General features: G+C 39.7%; 1 protein-coding gene across 1 annotated transcript; it reads left to right on the top strand.

Moving 5' to 3' along the window:
• Positions 1–4473: 4473 nt before the first annotated feature.
• Positions 4474–19519, top strand: STEAP2 (STEAP2 metalloreductase). The gene is made up of 4 exons (XM_065399112.1): positions 4474–4965; positions 8738–9265; positions 11626–11790; positions 19235–19519. Exons 1-4 carry the CDS (start codon positions 4474–4476, stop codon positions 19517–19519), a joined length of 1470 nt encoding a protein of 489 aa, XP_065255184.1.
• Positions 19520–21450: the final 1931 nt, after the last annotated feature.

Here is a 21450-nt window from a genome sequence, read left to right as displayed (position 1 = left end):
CCTTACACAACAACGTCCCAGAGCACTCCAAAAGCAGACAATGTTGGATCAAAATTTCAGTGAAGTGCTGCTTCTATGTTAATAATGGGTTTTCACAAAGATAATCTTCCTTAGTTTGCAATGCAATTCAGCCACCAATATCCCCTCCTCCCAAATGCTAGTTGCAATGCAGTCACCTGCATCTCTTGATCCAGCATTTTTCAGTCCCATCCTAATTACTTGATCCTTGGTGCTTCCTAATACTTTCCTTAATTATCTGGCTTTTTTCCACATCCTTATTTCCATTCTCCCACTCACCAGGGGTCTCAGGAGCACAGGGTTTTGTCCCATGGTGATTTTGCTACTGAAGAGGGTATATGTCTATGGGAATGAAAGTAGAATGGGCAAGTTGTCTTGCAGAGAAGCCATCACTGCATGTCCTTTCACAGCTCCCAGCTAGGGCCGGATGGGCATTTGCCTCTACTTGTGCTACCTGCTACTGTAGCTGCAGTCAAAGTGAGGGGAGCATGGAAAGCGGAGATGTGTTCACACCCATCAGTCTCAATGATGTTTGTGATCCAGGCAGTCACCAGCACTTCTCAGCATAACAATTGTCTTGGATTGTTCACTCAAGATTTTCAATACTGTTGTTAAATTTAAAATTGACTCGGGTGCATAGGCTTGAAGGAGATGCACTAAAATGAAGCTGTCGCAGGTATTGCTCAGTAGCCTACAGGGACAGTTGAGTCAGTTCAATATATATATAGCTACAAAGGCAAGGATGCCTTTGAATGGTCTGTTTGAATGTTCCCTTTGTCATTAATGGAGTCACCACAAGTAGTAACCATAGACCAAACCACAGCTATTGAGATGGGCCTTGTATACCACATAGAGGAAGCTGGAACAGTATTAGGTGGAAAAGGCCTGCTTAAATAACTAGTGTGGAACCTCTTGAAAGAGGGGACCATAATTCTTTTTTAATTAGAACAGTCTAGACCTTGCCCATACTGCTGCTTCCTAATGCGGTGAAAGAACCATTCAGGATGGGGAAGGATAGTGTAATGGAGCACAATCCTGAACTGACAATGGTGTGCTCATATGGTGCCTTTTTGGAAGGAAAGGGGTATAACTATATCTACATAGACCTAAGAAGGTCAATGTAGCAATAAGGAAGAAAGGTATATTCTTCCCATCATAGAAGGTACAATCTCAGAGTGAAATGCTAAAAAGTGTCCATTCTCATTTGGGCATTCCAAAAAAAGTAGTCCATTCCATTTTTATGTGTACAGTATAACTTCCAGCCCCCATTTCCCACAAGAGAATAGACTGGTGGGGAGATGAAGTACAAATAGCTAAGGGTTTCAGAGTGGTAGCTGTGTTAGTCTGTATCAGCAAAAAGAATGAGGAGTACTTGTGGCACCTTGGGGGCTAACAAATTTATTTGGGCATAAGCTTTCGTGGGCTAAAACCCACTTGGCAACACCCATTTTTTCGTGGTGTGTGTGTGTGTGTATATATCTTCCTACTGTATTTTCCACTGCATGCATCCGATGAAGTGGGTTTTAGCCCACGAAAGCTTATGCCCAAATAAATTTGTTAGTCCCCAAGGTGCCACAAGTACTCCTCGTTCTTTTTGCAAATGGCTAAGAGAATTCTTGAGCAAAAAGCCCATGTGTTAGTTCTCCTGACCATAGGTCAATCTTCATGTCAGGCACTGGAGTGAATCCACCTCAACGTTTTTTGGGTCCACATATCAGAGCGACATAGTTAATTTTGTAGGAAAATGTTTGTCCTTAGGGGCCCTGCTAAAAGGATATAAAACTGAGAGATTATTCAAGTGAATTCAACTGGACAATACCCTCTTCAAGTCCAAAAGATTTTCGGATCTGGATGAGTAGAGAAGTTGGTGTTTTGTCTGAATATGTTATTATTTGCTGTTAAATATTCTTGTTAAAGATTGCTCATCGGGGGGGAAAGGTAAGATGTGTACTGTTCTTTAAATCTGTAACAGCTAGGTAGAGGGAGGTTTGTGAATGCTCTAAGTCAGTGATACTCAGACCTCAGTGGTTCAGGAGCCAAATTAGCAATCAACATTACCAAAGACCCACAGTAGTGTGAATTCACTGTTTCATTTACTATATATACATATAATTTTCACCAATTATTATTTTATCAACTATAATTGGTTAATAACATAGTAAAAGCATCCTGATTGGTTAATACCTTAAATTGGTTAATAATTGCATCTTACATAATTTCATATGCGCTGCAAAAAGCTGCAGGAGACACATTAAAGAGACGCTTGTGGCTCCCAAGCCTCAGTCTGAGTATCACTGCTCTAGGCAGAAGTTCTACACTGAAGGTAAGATAGAAGCTTTAGGGACAATAGTGTTTTCCTCATTCTACTAAAGTTTCTTGTTCAGGGTTAGAAGAAAATGATTGTGATTTTTTTTTTTTTTTGCCATTGTCACCTGACACTCATCATCTCTGAAAGATAAGGCCAACACATGATGTTGAGAGCCAATGTAACCCTGCTTCAATGTTTCTTCCATTGTTACAGTGCTGAGTGAAAGGGTAATACATAGAGCTGTAATGTTGAATCCTTTGGCCAGCCTTCTCATTCAGGGTAAGTAAAATATCATTAGTTAGTAAGAGGTTGTTTCTTTTTTTTTTTTTTTGTTAGATTTGAAGGGTGTAAGTGATATGATATTGTGCCTGGATTGCCGTACAACTAGATGTGATAGATTGAACAACAATACTGTTTCGCAATTCTTAGCTTGGCATGCACCCAGGACCAAGAATGATTTTGCAGATATTTTATCTGGATATAGGGTTGTAAGACACTGGCTTCAGAAAGTAAAACTTGCCTAAACTGAGTTGTTGCATTTAGATTCATTAGCTAGATTTCATCCTTCTTTAAAAAAGTCTTGGACTGTAAGCTCTTTGTGGCAGGGGCTGTCTTTGTTCTGTGTTTGTACAGCACCTAGCCCAATGGGGTCCTGGTCCATAACTAGGGCTCCTAGACACTGTGATAATACCAATAATAACTATTTGTCTTGCACGGTGGAAAAAGAAATAGAGAGACGTATTAGGCTTCCAGGCTATTTAATTGTTTGTCTCTCTTGTCTTACAAATAGGCTACATTAGGTCCCCTGCAGATTGCTCCAGTACTACAGTCATGAATGCTACTGTGAGATTTCATCATGACAAGTCAACACATGTAACAACTGTAATAATAACCAGGGGCGGCTCTATGTATTTTGCCGCCCCAAGCACGGCAATGAGGCAGCCTTCGGCGGCATGCCTGCAGGACGTCCGCTGGTCACGCGGATTCGGCGGCATGCCTGCGGGAGGTCCGCCGGTCCCGCGCCTTCGGCGTGCACGCTGCCGAATTGCCGCCGAAGCCGCGGGACCGGCGGACCTCCCGCAGGCATGCCGAAGGCAGCATGACTGTCACCCTCACGGCAACCGGCAGGCCGCCCCCTGCGACTTGCCGCCCCAGGCACGTGCTTGGTGCACTGGTGCCTGGAGCCGCCCCTGATAATAATATACTTCCACAACGTTTTTGTACATAGCTCTCATGATAGTGATCCCAGAAAGAGTTATCATCCTAATTCTACAAAGGGTACAGAGTGTTTAAGGTCAGCATTTTCAAACTTGTAAAAGCAGCAAAGAGTCCTGTGGCACCTTATAGACTAACAGACGTATTGGAGCATGAGCTTTCATGGGTGAATACCCACTTCGTCGGATGCATGAAAGCTCATGCTCCAATACGTCTGTTAGTCTATAAGGTGCCACAGGACTCTTTGCTGCTTTTACAGATCCAGACTAACATGGCTACCCCTCTGATTTTCAAACTTGTATCCCCCAAAGTCAGGAACTTAAAGCCATATTTAGGTGCCTGATTTTTTCAGTGGGGGAGTCAACAGAATTCCTTGGAATTTACCCCAGAGTAACCTGAGATCATGATGTGTAATCAAGAACAGAATATAGCCCATTGTCTCTCATTCATATGTGAAATCTCCCTTTGATCATTAAGCACTGGCCTCCTTGCGCTCTCCACTAAATCTCATAGGTGTTAGCCCAAAAGCCTTCTCCCCTACATTTTTTTTCCTATCTGGAACAGCATTCACATATCTCTTCTGCATTGACTCCGCATCTTATTTCAAATACATTTGAAAATACATTTTTACTCTCTTGCCTGTACTTTTTAATTTCTTTCTTATTTTCTCTCCATTGTTATTTATGTATGCAACTATATTACTTAACTGCTTAAAACATTTTGTATTTCGGATTGTATCACTGTCACTATACAGAATAAAAGTGATTAGTGCATACTTTATAAAGAAGAGTAAATAGGTTAAATTAGACCCACCAAATTTGCTTTAGAGTGTGTTTTGATTACTCTAGTGTCTTGTAAAAATGATTAATGCTGCATATTTTCTTTTTGTTTTCTTTTAAAGGAAATCATTGTAAGCTTGGTGTCTTGAAAATATGGAATCAATCTCTATGATGGGAAGTCCTAAGAACCTCAATGAAACCTTCTTACCAAATGGTGTTAATGGTATCAAGGATGCCAGTAAGATCACAATAGGCATATTTGGAAGTGGAGACTTTGCCAAGTCCCTGACCATTAGGCTTATAAAATGTGGATATCATGTGGTCGTAGGAAGCAGAAACCCTAAATTTGCTGCTGAATTCTTCCCACATGTGGTTGATGTTACTCACCATGAAGATGCTATAGCAAAAACTAACATCATTTTTGTCGCCATACACAGAGAACATTATGCCTCTTTGTGGGACCTCAAGCATTTACTTATAGGTAAAATCCTTGTAGATGTTAGCAACAATATGAGGGTGAATCAGTATCCAGAATCCAATGCAGAGTATTTGGCCTCCCTGTTCCCAGATTCGCTGATTGTCAAAGGATTCAATGTCATCTCAGCCTGGGCACTGCAGTTAGGACCAAAGGATGCCAGCAGACAGGTATGCTTTGTGTTTGAGTTCATTTAGTGTGTGTGCAGAACAAAAACTACAGTAACTGTAATAACAGCAACTCCCTGGTATCAGCTGTCAGAACCAACACTTACTGTCTTTTTCCAAAAACATTATTTTTGTGATTTCCCCCCCCCCCCCCCAACACCAGAGGTGAAAGTAAGCTAGTATGGTCTGGTAGGGCGTACCGGCAAGAGCCTGTACACAGCCGATCGTACTGGCAGGGGGCAGCTTCCCTGGGCTGGCAATTTAAAAGGGCCTTGGGCTCCCAGCAGCTACCAAAGCACCTGGCCCTTTAAATTGCCGCCAAAGCCCTGCTGCCAGAGCCTTGGGGCTCCCGGCCACTGCTACCGCTACCATGGGGCTCTGGTGGCGATTTAAAGGGCCCAGGGATTTAAAGGACCCGCTCCTTCTGGTTGAGCCCCCCCCTCCCCCCTTGCTCAGGACCCCGGCCCAGCATACCGGTAAATCCCTTAAGTTACTTTCGTCCCGCCTAACATCTAAACAAGGCTAGAAGCTGCGTTTCCTGTAGTGCTCTACTTTAGCTGTTAGTGATAGTATCAACTGTTGCAAGAGAAATTGTGGGAAATAAATGAATGATCTAATTTAAAACAATTTACTTTCAAGATGGCAGCTTGGATGTAACTAAAGGCATAGTTTGTTTTGTAGGCCTAGGTCTTCAACTGCCCTGAGCTCACACAGTTGAAGTAAAGGAGGAAGGCAAAGGCAGCTCAAACCTGCCTTTAGTCCTCACCCAACCTTAGGGACCTTTCCACTAGCACAGGATCTCAAGAGCCCCTCATGCTCAAGCTCCATCCCTAAATTGTCTCCCCAGAGTGCCTCCTGCGCAAAGTGGAGGAGCAGATAGGGGTTCAGCTGCTCGTTAAAGCCACTTTAAGTTTTCTTTGCACTGCTGGAGTAGTGAAAAGGTGATTTTATAAGCAAGGGCAAAAATCTAGTCCTTGGAACCTTTGCTGGTTATGGTGCAACATGAGAAGTAACTAACCTAGCATGGCTCCCAGAGCCAAGGATGAGTTTCCAAATCTGGCATTTAGAAAACAACCATCTATTTATTTTTAAACTGAGTAAATTGATATGGAATCAGATATATACTCGAAAAAGAATACACATTTTGGGGGAGGGATAGCTCAGTGGTTTGAGCATTGGCCTGCTAAACCCAGGGTTGTGAGTTCAATCCTTGAGGGGGTCACTTAGGGATCTGGGGCAAAATCAGTACTTGGTCCTGCTAGTGAAGGCAGGGGGCTGGACTCGATGACCTTTCGGGGTCCCTTCCAGTTCTAGGAGATAGGATATCTCCAAAAACTAAGATATAAAAAATGGGACCCCCCTCACATACATCATTTTTACAGAGCCACTTTTCAGAGTGGAACTGTGCTGTATGTAGTTATTTTATTAGACCTCAGTCAAAGTTGAACTCAAAGCTGATCATCAGTAGGTTAAAAAGATGATCAGATGCCATGGTGATGGCAAACTATATGACTGTAGGTAAAAAAGGAGCAAAATCTAGCACTTTGTTTAAATTGTGTAATAGCACTTTTTTTTAAGTATAATGAAGTATCCCTTGGATCTTGCGTCTTTTTTTTTCCCCTTTAACATCCTGCTAAGCCATCTCTACTTTTTTCAGAACCTGAGCTGTCAAATGCAGCTCAAATTGTTGTACAAACTATGATTAGTTAAAAAACAGAGGTCAGGTGGGATTCCTTACTCAGTTGCAGCTGTCCTGGGCCATTGGGCAAGTTTTCTATTAGGGCTGTCAATTAATCGCAGTTAACTCATGCGATTAACTCAAAAAATTAATCATGGTTAAAAAAATTAATCGCAATTAATTGCAGTTTTAATCACACTGTTAAACAATAGAATACCAATTGAAATTTATTAAATATTTTGGATGTTTTTCTACATTTTCAAACATTGATTTCAATTACACACAAAATACAAAGTGTACAGTGCTCACTTTATATTATTTGTATTACAAATATTTGCACTGTAAAAATGATAAAAAGTAATATTTTTCAATTCATTTCATACAAGTACCGTAGTGAAATCTCTCGCGTGAAAATGCAACTTACAAATGTAGGGTTTTTTTGTTACATAACTGCACTCAAAACCAAAACAATGTAAAACTTTAGAGCCTACAAGTCCACTCAGTCCTACTTCTTGCGCAGCCAATCGCTAAGAGAAACAAGTTTGTTAACATTTACGGTAGATAATGCTTCCCGCTTCTTATTTACAATGTTACCTGAAAGTGAGAACAGACATTTGAATGGCACTCTTGTAGCCGGCGTTGCGAGGAATTTACGTGCCAGATATGCTAAACATTCGTATATCCCTTCATGCTTTGGCCACCATTCCAGGGACATGCTTCCATGCCGATGGCACTCGTTAAAAAAATAATGTGTTAATTAAATTTGTGAACTCCTTCGGGGAGAATTGCATGTCTCCTGCTCTGTTTTTTTTATTCGCATTCTGCCAAGTATTTCATGTTATAGCAGTCTCGGATGATGACCCAGCATGTTGTTCGTTTTAAGAACACTTTCACTGCAGATTTGACAAAATGCAAAGAAGGTACCATGTGAGATTTCAAAAGATAGCTACAGCACTCAACCCAAGATTTACGAATCTGAAGTGCCTTGCAAAATCTGAGAAGGACGGGGTGTGGATCATGCTTTCAGAAGTCTTAAAAGAGCAACACTCTGATGCGGAAACTACAGAACCTGAACCACCAAAAAAGAAAATCAACCTTCTGCTGGTGGCATCTGACTCAGATAATAAAAATGAACATGTGTCGGTTCGCACTGCTTTGGATTGTTATTGAGCAGAACCCATCATCGGCATGGATGCATGTCCACTGGAATGGTGGTTGAAGCATGAAGGGACATATGAATCTTTAGCACATTTGGCATGTAAATATCTTGCAGTGTCGGCTACAACAGTGCCATGTGAACACCTGTTCTCACTTTCAGGTGGCATTGTAAACAAGAAGCAGGCAGCATTATCTCCTGCAAATGTAAACAAACTTGTTTGTCTGAGTGATTGGCTGAACAAGAAGTAGAACCGAGTGGACTTGTAGACTCTAAAGTTTTACATTGTTTTATTTTTGAATGCAGTTATTTTTTGAACATGACTCTACATTTGTAAGTTCAACTTTCATGATAAAGAGATTGCACTATAGTACTTGTATTAAGTGAATTGAAAAATACTATTTATTTTATTTTTACCGTGCAAAGATTTATAATAAAAATAAATATAAAGTGAGCACTGTACACTTTGTATTCTGTGTTGTAATTGAAATCAATATATCTGAAAATGTGGAAAACATCCAAAAATATTATTTAACAGCATGATTAATCACGATTACTTTTTTAATTGCTTGACAGCCCTACTTTCTATATTTAAGTGGTTCATTCATTTTTAACATGATTTTAGCCATTGGCCCAAAGTTCATTCTAATCCTGTAGACATTTTAGTGTTGTGAATACCAGGCATCTTGAAACCAGTTTATATTAACTCAGATGATATACAGTCTTTTTATTTGGTTACCTTGTTGTTTAATCATTTTTCATATTTCAATATTGACCTGAGTTGTTCATGGGTTAATTTTTGTGGTTCAGTTGATGTGCTAGTGACAATGGCTAGTTTAGATCTTTGTACTGTGACATCTGCCTGGAGGCCTTGAAATTGTTGATTTCATCTTTAAAAGCATCTCTGTGACTAAAAATAATTAATTTGACTTTTCCATCAGGTCTTTATATGCGGTAACAATGTTCAAGCTCGCCATCAAGTTATCGAACTTGCCCGACAGCTGAATTTTATTCCCATTGATTTGGGGGCATTGTCTTCTGCAAGGGAGATTGAAAACTTACCTCTGCGGCTGTTCACGTTGTGGAAAGGGCCGGTAGTGGTGGCTGTTAGTTTGGCCACGTTTTTCTTCATCTATTCTTTCATCAGAGATATAATCCATCCATATGTGAGAAACCAGCAGAGCGACTTTTACAAGATTCCCATTGAGATTGTGAACAAGACTTTACCAGTTGTTGCTATTACTTTGTTGTCTCTGGTGTATTTATCAGGACTCCTGGCAGCTGCTTATCAGCTTTATTATGGCACTAAATATAGGCGACTTCCTCCCTGGCTGGAGAGTTGGTTGCAATGTAGGAAACAGCTGGGACTACTCAGTTTTTTCTTTGCTACCGTGCACGTGGCTTATAGTCTCTGCTTACCAATGAGGAGGTCTGAACGATACTTGTTTCTTAATATGGCTTATCAGCAGGTAAGGAACATACCATTTTTTTATCTAATGACAGAAGAGAGAATCAGAATGCCTTGATTGTATTTATGTGACATATATCAGTGTCTTTGAATACATTTTCAATGGAAAATCTTGGGGCTACATTGTGACTGCCTATTGGCCAATAGGGAAAGAGGCTACAAGGAGCCCCCTACCTTGCGGCAAGCTTCAGATGGGGTCAACCACAATCAAGTCCCTCCAGTAGGGGGAATCTAGCATTTTTTCCCTTTTTTTATTCCCCACCAGGCATGAATATTACCCTAGAGAGGGTGGGGAAGAGGCAGGCCAATGGTAAAATCAGAAGAGCACTCTTAGTTTCTATCATCTTGGGATGTAAGGGCTGAATGATAATTCATAAGAAAGCTCAAAACATCTAGCAAGTTGTTTTCATCTCTCTGGTCCCAAAGGGTTTGGTGTGTGTATGTCATAAATGTAGATGTATGTTGTTGAAAAGGTTTTTACAGGTGGCCGCATTAATATACAAACTATATTATACACAGGGATCACTCACTGCGTCACTGAAATGCAGACACTTTTGGGCAGAGGTATGCCAGCTGTTTAATAGCATGCCATAACACTACACAACCGTCTAGGACAGCAAAATCCTAAGCAAATATATGTTCCTACTAGGGAAAATGAAGATGCTGTATCACTTCTCAAACTAGTGGTAAAAATATATATTTTGTTTACAAGAAATTCTTTGTTCCTCTTCAGTTATTGGCAGGAGGCATTGACTCAGAGTTCTGAACAGCAGTTAGTTTTATATCAAAACAATCCTGGACAAAACAATCATCCTAGGCAGAAAGGTCTGCTTTTCCTAATCAAACTGTCAGTGAGGTGTCTGTTTGCCTCTTCTTCTACACTAGCATTTCATAAGGCAGGCTGGCCTTTCAGCATATGAAATCTGCAGAGCCAAGGGATGAGGCAGGAAGAAGCAGCAGCTAAGCAAATCAAGCCATAATAATGGAAAGAATAAAAGGGGATTGGATCAACAGTGTAGAAAGAAGGGTGAGCATGAAATATTAAAACAAGACAGCTGAAGAGCATGAATGAATCTATGACAGGCATTGTGATGGGGTCTGTCAGGTCTTCTTTTCCCCCTGCAGGAGGGTTCAGTGTCTGACACTCCCCATTTAAGGAAAATCCACTCAGACTAGTGACCAGCAAGACAGTCCTCCAGAGGCTTAGAAGGGCTAGGAGGAAATACTGACCAATCAAGGCCCAGCAGGCCAATTAAGAAGGCTTGCCTCCTTTTGCTCATGAGCAAAGACTGGGACAGAGCAGGACCTCCTCAAGGTTCCCCCAGAACCTAGGCCAGAGCCTTGCCTTGAGCATAGCAACAGAGCACTTGCATATGGGGGGAGTTTTTACTCTTTGTTTAAAGGCACAGACAGGCAAATCCTAAATTGCTGGTTTGTTACTTGATTGTTCAGAGGCGCTCACGGCACAGGCTACCCTGCCCCAAACTGGCAGCCAAATCTTGAAGACTTAGGTGGGAAGCGCATGCAATATCACACATGGCCCTGATGTGGGGATTACAGTGCAGCTCTGCCTCCCACAGACCTACACAGAATTCAGCAAGGAACCCTAATTGTTTAGGTTTACATACTTGTCAAAGGACCTGCTAGTACTTTTGTGAAGAAGTTCTCATATCTTCTATATTAATTTGAAAAATCTCACATGTCCTCATCAATGGTGGCCCCTTGCAAGAACTGACATGTAATTACAGATTTGATAGACCCCAGGGAATTGGAAATTTGTGAGATCTAATTGAGAATACAAGTGACTTGACAGTTGAAGTGAATTGTTTCTTTCCTGTCATGAGGATGTCCAAGCTCATCCATCTTTTTTATGTCTGATGTTAATAACAGAAGAGACAGAGTAATTTAGGAGTCAGCACAAGGAGTTGAAGCAATAGCAGGAAATAATGATGATTTATTTGTAAATTCAACAAAATAAAGAGAATTGCAGACCCACCCATTTTATAGTGTAGAACATAAATTGTTGATGCCTGAAAAATGTAGGTACTTTGTGTCGCAATGTGGAGAATCTCATCTGATTTCATGAGATAATTTCTATAAATAAGGAGTAGCTAATGCCTGTCCTTTTTCCACTGTTTCAACATATCTTTCAACCTAATATGCACCCAGAACCCGCAGTGATGAAACAAATAGCTTTTTCTCCAAGACATGAAGAAATCTCTAAAATATTTGACTACATTTTATATTTGCTTGTAATCTGTTTTCTTACAAAACTCAGACTGGAGGCTATTGCTCATCAAAAGAGCTTTTGTAAATAGTATTTAATATTCTGGAAAATAATCTTTTTTGCTGTCTTCTCAGGTTCATGCAAATGTGGAAAATTCTTGGAATGAGGAAGAAGTGTGGCGAATTGAAATGTATATCTCCTTTGGAATAATGAGTCTCGGCTTGCTTTCTTTGTTGGCAGTTACTTCCATCCCTTCAGTAAACAGTGCCTTAAACTGGAGGGAATTCAGTTTTATTCAGGTGTGTGTGTTCTCTGGTTGTTTGTGTTAATAAGGGGTTTAATGGTTAATAAGAATGCATGTTCATTTTTATTTTGAACCACACTTTTGCTATAGGATGAAATATAAGGGTTTTTTCCCTCTCAATAGTAACTGTAAAAATGATACAACTTCTCAATCAACAGAGAGAGTCCCTCTTAGAGTTGGGCAGAAAATGGTTTTCCTGTCCTCCTACTGTTTTCAGGAGTTAAAAATTTTCTCCTGTCTCAAATTGAGATGAGAAGTCAAAATCTCAAAAATATTTGAACCAAAAAACTGAATCTCAGATTATACAGAATGTTTAGTTTTGATCATTTGAATAATAATTTTGATAGTTTGAAAAGTCATTTCCAACCTGAAAACCAGAAATGTTTGTTTGGAAAGTGTCAGAACAAAACGTTTTCACAATTTTGAAACTCTTTTTTTGAGTTGAGAGATTTGACAAACTCAGTCCTCTTTTACGAGCCATTTCAATTTTGACAAATGGATATATTTTGACAAAAGTGATATTTGTCAAAAAAAAAATCCCAAGCAGCTCTTTCTGTGTGTATTCAGTGAAATCCATCTCCATTAGTGACATTAGTATTTACTGCATTTTACTCCTGTTGGCCTTGCAGAACCAACACAGCTAAGACTGAGTACGCTGGCAGTATTCCTTTTTTATTGACAGAATGTATTGGGTTTCAGTCAGTTACACATGTGCAGACCCACTGCAGGCAATTCAACTGAACAGGTGTCACTGAATGGGGATGCACATAACTTTATAACTGAAGATCTAATATGGTCATTAGAACCTTTATTACAGGGGATGATGCCCTGAGTAAAAAGAGCAGAGCTTGACTTTCAGATCCCAGAGTGAATTTGCAGGGCTGGCAGTTAGAACAAAAACATCAGTTTACTTGTAAACAGAACAGATTCAATCTGAACTCACTGAGAGACCATAAATATTTTTGTTAATAAACAAAAGTCTGTCTGCTTCTGGTGCTTATTCCTCAAGTGAGCCATCAGAAGTACATAAACTTGTAAATTATACAGACCTTCTTTTCATGCAAATGTCCCTAACTTTTTCTTAAAAAGAGCACATAGAATGTTTTCAGTATTTTCCAGGAGGTGCCAGCAATACTTCAAGAGAGAAGTAACATATACAATAATAGCAGGGTTTGGCTGTATTTAGAATAAGTCTACAGGATTCTTGGGGCTATATTGTGTTCTTCTATTGTAAAATTGGTGGAAGAAGAACAGAAATTCCATAAAGTTTACCGCATAGAGTTTCCACTGAATAATCCCTTCAGGCGATAGGTGTTGGGGGCTGCAGAAAGGGCAGGAAATGCAGCTTCCAACACTTTAGTTTCCTGAAAATTGCAGGGACCTATGTGGAAGGACAGCAACCTACACGGTGCTCCTCACACTTCAGTCTCCATGGCAATGTGGGTACCTGTGGTGCAATGCTGCCATTTTCTCTGACTTGCTCCCCATCCAGAGAGGGGGAATTAATGTTGATTCCTGCTAGATTAACTCCCGATACTTTGGCAGGCTGTATTTTTGCATTTTTCTAGGGGAGCCTTTTGTCCCTTCCTCCTGCCCTGGCACACTTCCCCCCCCCCCCTCCCTTCACACATGAAGCAGAGATGCATCCACAATCTCTGGAGGTGAGTGTTAAGCTGTCTGAAGTGGCTCACGAGCATGAGTACCAACCTCAGGGCAGACTCTGAAGAAGCAGGGCACAAACCCAAACAGTGAGTTCTATACTTAGATTTCACCAACCAAATGTGAACTCCTCAAGCACTACAATAGCCTTAACTTGGAGTCACAGACAGTCCTCCTTGGGTACTCCAGTCTACCTTGCTGCCTACGCAAGCTTGACTTTGAGATAGATAGTCCCTTACACCAAAAATCACAACAATATTCAGGTTACTCCTAGTCCCAAAGGACCAGTCACTTGCACCCTAGATCTCCCTACCAAAGACCATGCTTGTAGTAATCCTATAATAAAATAACTAAAGATTTATTAACTAGCACAAGAAATACAAGGTTAAATCAGATAAACGTACACAGACATGAGTTACAATCTAAGGTTCAAAAAGGTAATAGAAGCTGCTGTAACGTGGAAGCTCTGTATGTCTTTTAGGGCTAACCCAGGCCAAGCAATAGGAAACTCTTGCTTATGCTTAGAAATCTTCACCCCTCAGAGTTCAAGCAGCATGGAGATATAGTTCTTTCTTGTCAGGGACTTATATTCACTTCCCCCAGAGTTCAAGGTGATGGGATAAGGCCTCTTGCATGTCTCCACTTCAAGAGTGTGGGGGGGAGCAATCAACAAAGTCTATGTCCTTTGATGTTTCAGAATGGCTCATTTGGTTTTAGTGGGCTTTCTTGTATGCAGGACCTAACACCTTCTATAGGAAGCTGGCATTTTACATTATTTAATGCTTCTTTCCTGTTTGAGTTATACTATTACAGAGGTTTACAATGCAAACCCTTAATATAACCTTATAACATAGGGTATAGCTGTTAAGTGAGATTAATACATGCAGCATCCTGCAAGCATTTCATAAAGTCTAAACACATTCTTATAACTCTAATATCTACTTTAATAATATTAACACCTAGGTGAGCCAGACTGGTTTCCAGCTCTGCATTTGTCAGTATTCAGTGAGGCCTAAGGGCCTTCGCATGAGCTGGCACCTGGTCTGCCAGCATCACAGTGGGAACATGTCATGTTGTCCTTCTTCCACTTCCATATACTTTATTTTTATTTGCTGCCCTCCATAAATCACAGCATGTAGGGCCTTTGAAGGGCAAAGCATAGCTAGCTCCTAAATGCATTATACTCATGAAACTGGAAATAAGAGACTGCATTTGCTATACATGTGGCATAAAGGAGGCCTTTCATCCCCATCAGCAGGCATTCCTGACTTGCAGAAGTCACCATTTTAATAGTAATGCCACTGTCTGATGAGAGACAGACTGTCATGTCACTGGACCAACCCAGAACTGTCTGCCCTGAACTAGGAACTTCCATGCAGCAGCTGGGAAAATGCAGGCATGGCAGCCCAACATATGTGTAGATCACATAGAAGGATCAGAAAAACACTTAACAATAAGCTGTGGTGAAGCACTTCATATACTTCCTGTGTGTAACACATCGTAAGTAGTACCGAAAGCTGATAGAGAAGCAAATAGACATAACCAGCAAGAAGCATTGAGACATACAAAAAGCACAAGTCCCAATTAATCACAGAAAGGTGTCAGCATGAAATGAAATTATTGTCACCTTTAAGCTGTGGTTATTGATATGAAGTACTAATAGACTTACGTCTGTTGCCAGGAGACATTCTGATAGAGCACATCTGAAAAGTGTGTATTTTGCTATAGTTTGGAGTGTATTAATGTAGGCCTTACTCAGAGTCCTGTCTGACTAAGGTCTGGTTTGTCCCATTGTAATTACATTGCCTAGTTCATAATCCTGTCACTGTTGACTGATTCTTGCCTATGTAGACTCAGACACTTTAAGATCAGAAGGGACCATCGTGATCATCTAATCTGACCTCCTGCACATTGCAGCCACAGAACCTCACCCACTGCTGAAATTTATCCAGCTCAATCTTGAAGCCGATTAGGATTTTTACCCCCACTGCTCCCCTTGAAAGGCTGTTCCAGAACTTCACTCCTCTGATGGTTAGAAACCTTTGCCTAATTTTGAGCTTAAACTTGTTGATGACCACTTTACATCCATTTGGTCTTGTGTCCATATTGGCGCTTAACTTAAGTAACTCTTCTTCCTCCTTTGAGTGTATCCCTCTGATGTATTTATAGAGAGCAATCATATCTCCTCACATGTAACACACATCATCATTACTTTAATAATTAGGGCTCTAGAAGGGCTTTGTAAATTATAGCCATTTTAAGGGGAGTGACATTGAACATTGCATTAGCTGCAATTATCAGAGGTGTTCTGTCTGTGGAGGGATTCCTCCTTCTCTCTCTTTGGGTTTCTGTCAAGGGGGGAATCTATAGGAAACCTCCAACAGTGGTTGCTGAAGAAATGTGTTGAATCAGCACTTCCCCCAACTGACCTGGCTCTTCCCCCTCCCTGACAAGTGCCACCCACTTCTTAGGTAATGAAGAGAAGCAAAGTTGTGGCCCTTTGCATTTCCATAACCTCACTGCCAGGCAGACTTTCTCCTTCAGAAGTTCTCTGCCTGGAACTATGCTAGAGATGATGGTATGAACTAAATCTTCAGTTTAAAATAAACCAACAACAATTAGTCACAGGTGATTTCAGCCATACATCCAGTGTATGATTAGGAACTCCAGCAGCAAGTCATGCAATTGTAGCTTTTCCTTACCAAAGTTTCCAAACTTGGGCCTCAGATTGTGGGGGTAGAAATGTGCATGGAGGCAAATCATTGTGCAATTGTTTTGTGGTCTTTGGAATGCACTGGTATACTACAACTATTCCTACTGTAATAAAAATCAACTTGTTTCTAGTTATCACAGCTTATAAACTGTAATGAAATGCTGAGAGATGATTCAAGACGTCTGACTGGTGTACAGGACATTCCTCCTCTAGACATGCCCTCATGTGAAACTGCATCACACATTAAAGAGAATTTGGACAAATTGTCTTTTTAATTATCACCTTTGGTGTGTAATGGCAGTAATAATTGAAACACAAGGTGTTTCCTTCGGGATTAATGACCAACTAAATGTAATGGTCTTTAGCTGTTTCTTGGGGCATTAAATGTTCCCTAGCTACTCATTAATTCTTAGGAAACATCCTCTGCCTCAAGCCTTGTTTCATAATCACTGACCTTACAAGGGTTTTTTTTACCAAGGAAAATGAAGCTGGCATTCCACCACACATTAAGTGATTAAGTTCAAATCTCATATAGAGTGCTTAGGCAGAGCCAGATAAAATACAGCAAATGCCCTTTTAGAGCTATTTCTCCATCTACTGAAATATAATATTATAAAGAAGGTTTGTACTTAATGATTATAATCCTGCCTGAAATCAGCAGGAGATGCAGAGTGGAATAAGGGCTGGTCAGCTCAGTATAGCCAGGGGAGTTGGTGCTGGAGTAGCATGACACTAGTTTTACTCCTGTATCTAGCAGAAGCATAGATTTTCCAAAGCAATAGCTGCTGAAATTCTCACTTCTATCCTACAGATGAGGGCTCAGTGTAAGAACCTGCCAAGCTAGAGCCTGGTACTCAGGGGATTCTGGCTGATGCCTCTGCATCACCACTAGAGGTTTAGGTCAGGCATCCTGAAGAGGACCCTGCAAAGCTAGAGCCGAGAGGAAGTACCACCCTTCAGGGCCTGAGTGGCACCCCACGGCCCACTGACTGGCCAATACCAGTATATAAAACCAGGAAGCCATGATGAGGAGCTGTCTGAGCAACAACACAGACCACCTGTCTGCTTCTGACCCTCCTAATGACAGTCCTGAGACTCTGGCTTCTGACCCTGGTTTGTTCTTTCCTTGTCTCTCTGATTGCTATCTGTAACCTGGTGCCTGACCAGGTTACAGGCACCAGGTTACAGATAGCAATCTGTTTGGCTGCACAGTTGCTCATAACACAACTGAGAAGGTGATTTTAAAAATCACTGCATAGTATATCTAAAAATATTGCATTCAATTCACAGCACCAATATACCTGTGATGTTCAATTTCTTGGGGATTTTTGTTCTTGTTCTTTTTAACTAAATAGGTAGTACATCTAAAAAAATGCCAACACAACTCTGGAAACCATTGTGTACACTGGAAAAAGTAATGCATAGAAAATAGCAGCTTGCTATACGCAAAAGTCTGTTGCCTTCCTCAAAAGACTGACAGAAATATTTCCCTTTTTTGTGTCACTGAATCTTTTGCCCTTCAGGTTGTACTTTTCCTTAACGACAGGAGAGAGGTTAGGTTTCTACCTCTTTATTTTTACTGTAGTTAGAGAACAAAATCTTGGTGGCCAGTTTTGATTATTCTTCCACTAAATCTTTCCCAACTGAGTGACACCTTACATCACTTTTGTGGTGAAGTGTTTCCTTTCATACGATAAACATCACAGTTAAAAGCACCGCTGCAGTCATTTTTAAGGTGGTTTGGGATTTCTAGAATGCAGGCTAATGCTTTTAACTTGGAGTCTGCATAATTGTTCTGTTGATGATGTGCTTGTTTTTACTTGGCTACACAGATTCTTAGGATTAGGTGTGGAGTGTAGCCCCTACACTCCAGATATCCCCATTAACTAGTTGTCAGGGAAGGGACATGATATTAAAATGAAAAGTTTTAAAGCACTCAATTCAAGAAATTAAGTTAAGCCAAAATTAAGATTACCTGTGCAACTTTACCTCTTGTGCATAAGCATAGAGATGTAGTACATTTCCACTCACGTGATCTTTTAAAAAGATACCATACAATTTTTTCTACAACTGTTTACACCTGTAACAGGCTGTTTTGTACTGCCCGATAAAGGGAGGCAACAAAAATTGTTTATACACAAAAGAATGGGGGTAAGGATCCCTATGGAAACCCTAAGCACAATTGTGTTTTATAAGGATGTCAAAAAAGTTATATTATTTCAGAGGGAAAGAACAATCATGCAGCTAAGAATCATTTTTAAGTTAGATTCAGCTATCATTACACATGCAACCTTAATTTCCTGACTACTGAGTGCTTAACTGGGCAGCTTTAATGTTCTTTTTGCTTAGATTTTTGCAATGAATTTCCCATGGTTTTTTGAGCGATAGGAAGAAAAGGCAGAGCACCAGCATCTCATACTGGATTTTATCTGGGGAGTAGCCAATTAATGGGTGTATGCTTGTGGTATCATCACCGTAAGGAGTGGTCCAAGTCTTGATTCCACCATCTAACCAGTGGAGCTGGGCCATTGTGATGGGGAAGGAAGCAGCACCCTTTAGGGGTATCACAGTTTACTCCTTTCTCCCTGTAGGAGCAATGATGATCAGGGAGTTCCTATCCAGGGCTCCTCCTGCATAGCCACACTGCTCGATACTCATGGCTGAGCAAACCAGCCCTTTGTTCTCTCATGCGACACACTGGGTACCTGAATCTGATATCACAACACCAGTTTTACTCTTACATAACTCCATTAACTTCATTATTTACACCCCTGAAACTCAACTGACTGCCAGATTTTAGATTTTGACTAGTTTGTTTGCTTTACATGTTTGAGGACCTCTTAGCCTTTTAAAGTAGAGCAAGCATGCAGGCCTGTGGAAGCCAAGAGGGATGGGATGTAAATCAGGGTAGAATTTAGCCCTTAATTTTCAGCACATTACAATAATGAGTACATTGAGATTTTTTTAAATAAAATTGAACCTGGCTGAAATTTTAAAGGTATAGAAGGCGTGGCTGATAATGGGTCAGGTTTTAACTTCTGTTTCTTTTCCCTGTTTTTTTCCAAAGTCTACACTGGGATATGTCGCTCTGCTCATAAGTACTTTCCATGTGTTAATTTATGGGTGGAAAAGAGCCTTTGAAGAAGAATACTACAGGTTTTATACACCACCAAACTTTGTTCTTGCCCTTGTTTTGCCTTCTATTGTAATTGTAGGTAAGATCATTTTACTCTTTCCATGTATAAGCAGGAAACTGAGAAGAATCAGAAGAGGCTGGGAAAAAAGCCAAGTTATGGAAGAAAGAGGTGGGACTGTTCCACATCTCTCACCAGAAAGGATTACGGTGATGTGATGGTAGAATAGTGTCCATTAGCACTAGAGTTGCCACTGTTTTTTTTTTTTTTTTTTTAAACTTGTGTTTTTAGGAGTTTATATAACTCACATGTAAAAGTTGCTATGGACTTGCTTGGCATATGGTACAGGCTCTCAGCCAAGGAATGAGCAATTTATTTTTCTTCAGACATTTTTTTTTTTAAAAATCACATAAATTTTAAGTTACAAGAGGGCAAACAATGTGAAATCAGGATTTTTTTAATGCTTCTTTGCACAATTTGTATCACAAACATTGTGGTTTTATAATTAAAACCAAATGTTCCAGACAGCATTTCTTTGACTGATAGCATATGTTCCAGACAGTCCTTTTTTTTATTAAAACCATCCTTTTTTAGTTAGTCCAGAATGTAGAATAATAGATTTTAATGATTTAGGAAATAAACATGTTTTGAAACAGCTGAGATTAAATTTTTAATGGTTGAAATTATTTATTGCACACGTACATTACACATATTTGTGTAGCTCAACAAGGATTTTGAACCAAAACATGACTTGAATATAATAAAAATGTGAGTTGCATTAAGGAATATGATTTCAAAGTGCTGCATATGGTTTTAGACATGTAATGTCCATTGACGTTAATGAGTCACGCAGTGAAAATCCAATCCAATACTTTGAAAGTGCAAGAAGGACTTATATAAATTTGTACAATCAACTAATGATCACTTTAAAAATAAAACATGCCAAAAATTATTTTAAAAAATTAAAGTTGGGAGAAATTTGCAATAAAAAAATTCAACTTTATGGGTGAAACTTCCAATATCTTAAGCACAATAGAGAACGACCATAATGTTAATGTCATCTGTGTTTCTGTGTTGGAGTTTCAGTTATGGCACATTAATTTGCCTCTCTTTCAACCTTAAGATCTTTTAATGTATTTTTGTTGCACAAATAATGTTCTATTTTTATATGAAACTTTTGTTTTTACAGCCAGCATCTGTGGGGAATGCTTTACTGTGAATTTTTAAGAAACAAAAACAAATATTGCTATACTTCAGCATTTTAACATGAGTTGATGATCTCGTGAAATGGAAATTTCCCTCTAAAATTTGTAATTCTGGTTTTCTGAGGCTTTCTGAATGTTGTTTAGAATGATTTATCAATGACTACTTTAGCATGTTTTGTTCTTTTTTAAGGAATAGGCCAAACTGTACTCATTTACACTCGTGCTGCTCCTATAGAAATCAGTGGAAGTTGTTCCCATGCATCAGAGTGCAGAATTTGGCTCTACATCTCTACCTATTTTTGCAGTAGTACTAATACAGTATTAATATTGTTGCATTATTAAAATACAGTAGCAACTGTGCATTGTCACCTTAGTCCATCTGTTCTGTGGTGTGTAATGCACTATATTTATCCTTATTCCTATGCAAAAAGAAATACTTAGTTCTAACAGGAAAAAAATCATACAATGTAGTATGCTGCTTAACATATGTAAAAAGTAATTAGATCATTTCATGATTAACTCATTTCAAGAATGTTTAAACTCATGGTAAATCTGGACCACATGACGTTTCTTAAAATGTTGTCATGGATTGGTGGGGGGGGGGGGTTCAACCATGTGTATGGGAAATAAATATGCGCTTTTTATTTTATGTGTCTTGAAAGTTGAAATATTGAAGTGTGAAGAAATAGCTTATATTTTTGGATCAACTAAATTAAGAAATTTTATGAAATATTTGTGCTATATATGTACTAGTGTACCCAGCTAGCCTATGTATTCATTTCTAACTGGAGTAACAAGCTGACTTGCTATTAAATCTTTTGTAATTTACTTTATTGTAAAGATTGATTCTATTTAGCAAGAATTCTGAAAGTAAAATGACAAGGTCTTGCATGGCACATATTATGGATCAGATCCTGCCAACTTCTATTCATGTAAGAAATCTT

The sequence above is a fragment of the Emys orbicularis genome, chromosome 2, assembly GCF_028017835.1.
Source record: "Emys orbicularis isolate rEmyOrb1 chromosome 2, rEmyOrb1.hap1, whole genome shotgun sequence".
NCBI classification, from domain to species: Eukaryota; Metazoa; Chordata; order Testudines; family Emydidae; genus Emys; species Emys orbicularis.
This window is presented reverse-complemented; position numbering and strand designations above follow the sequence as displayed.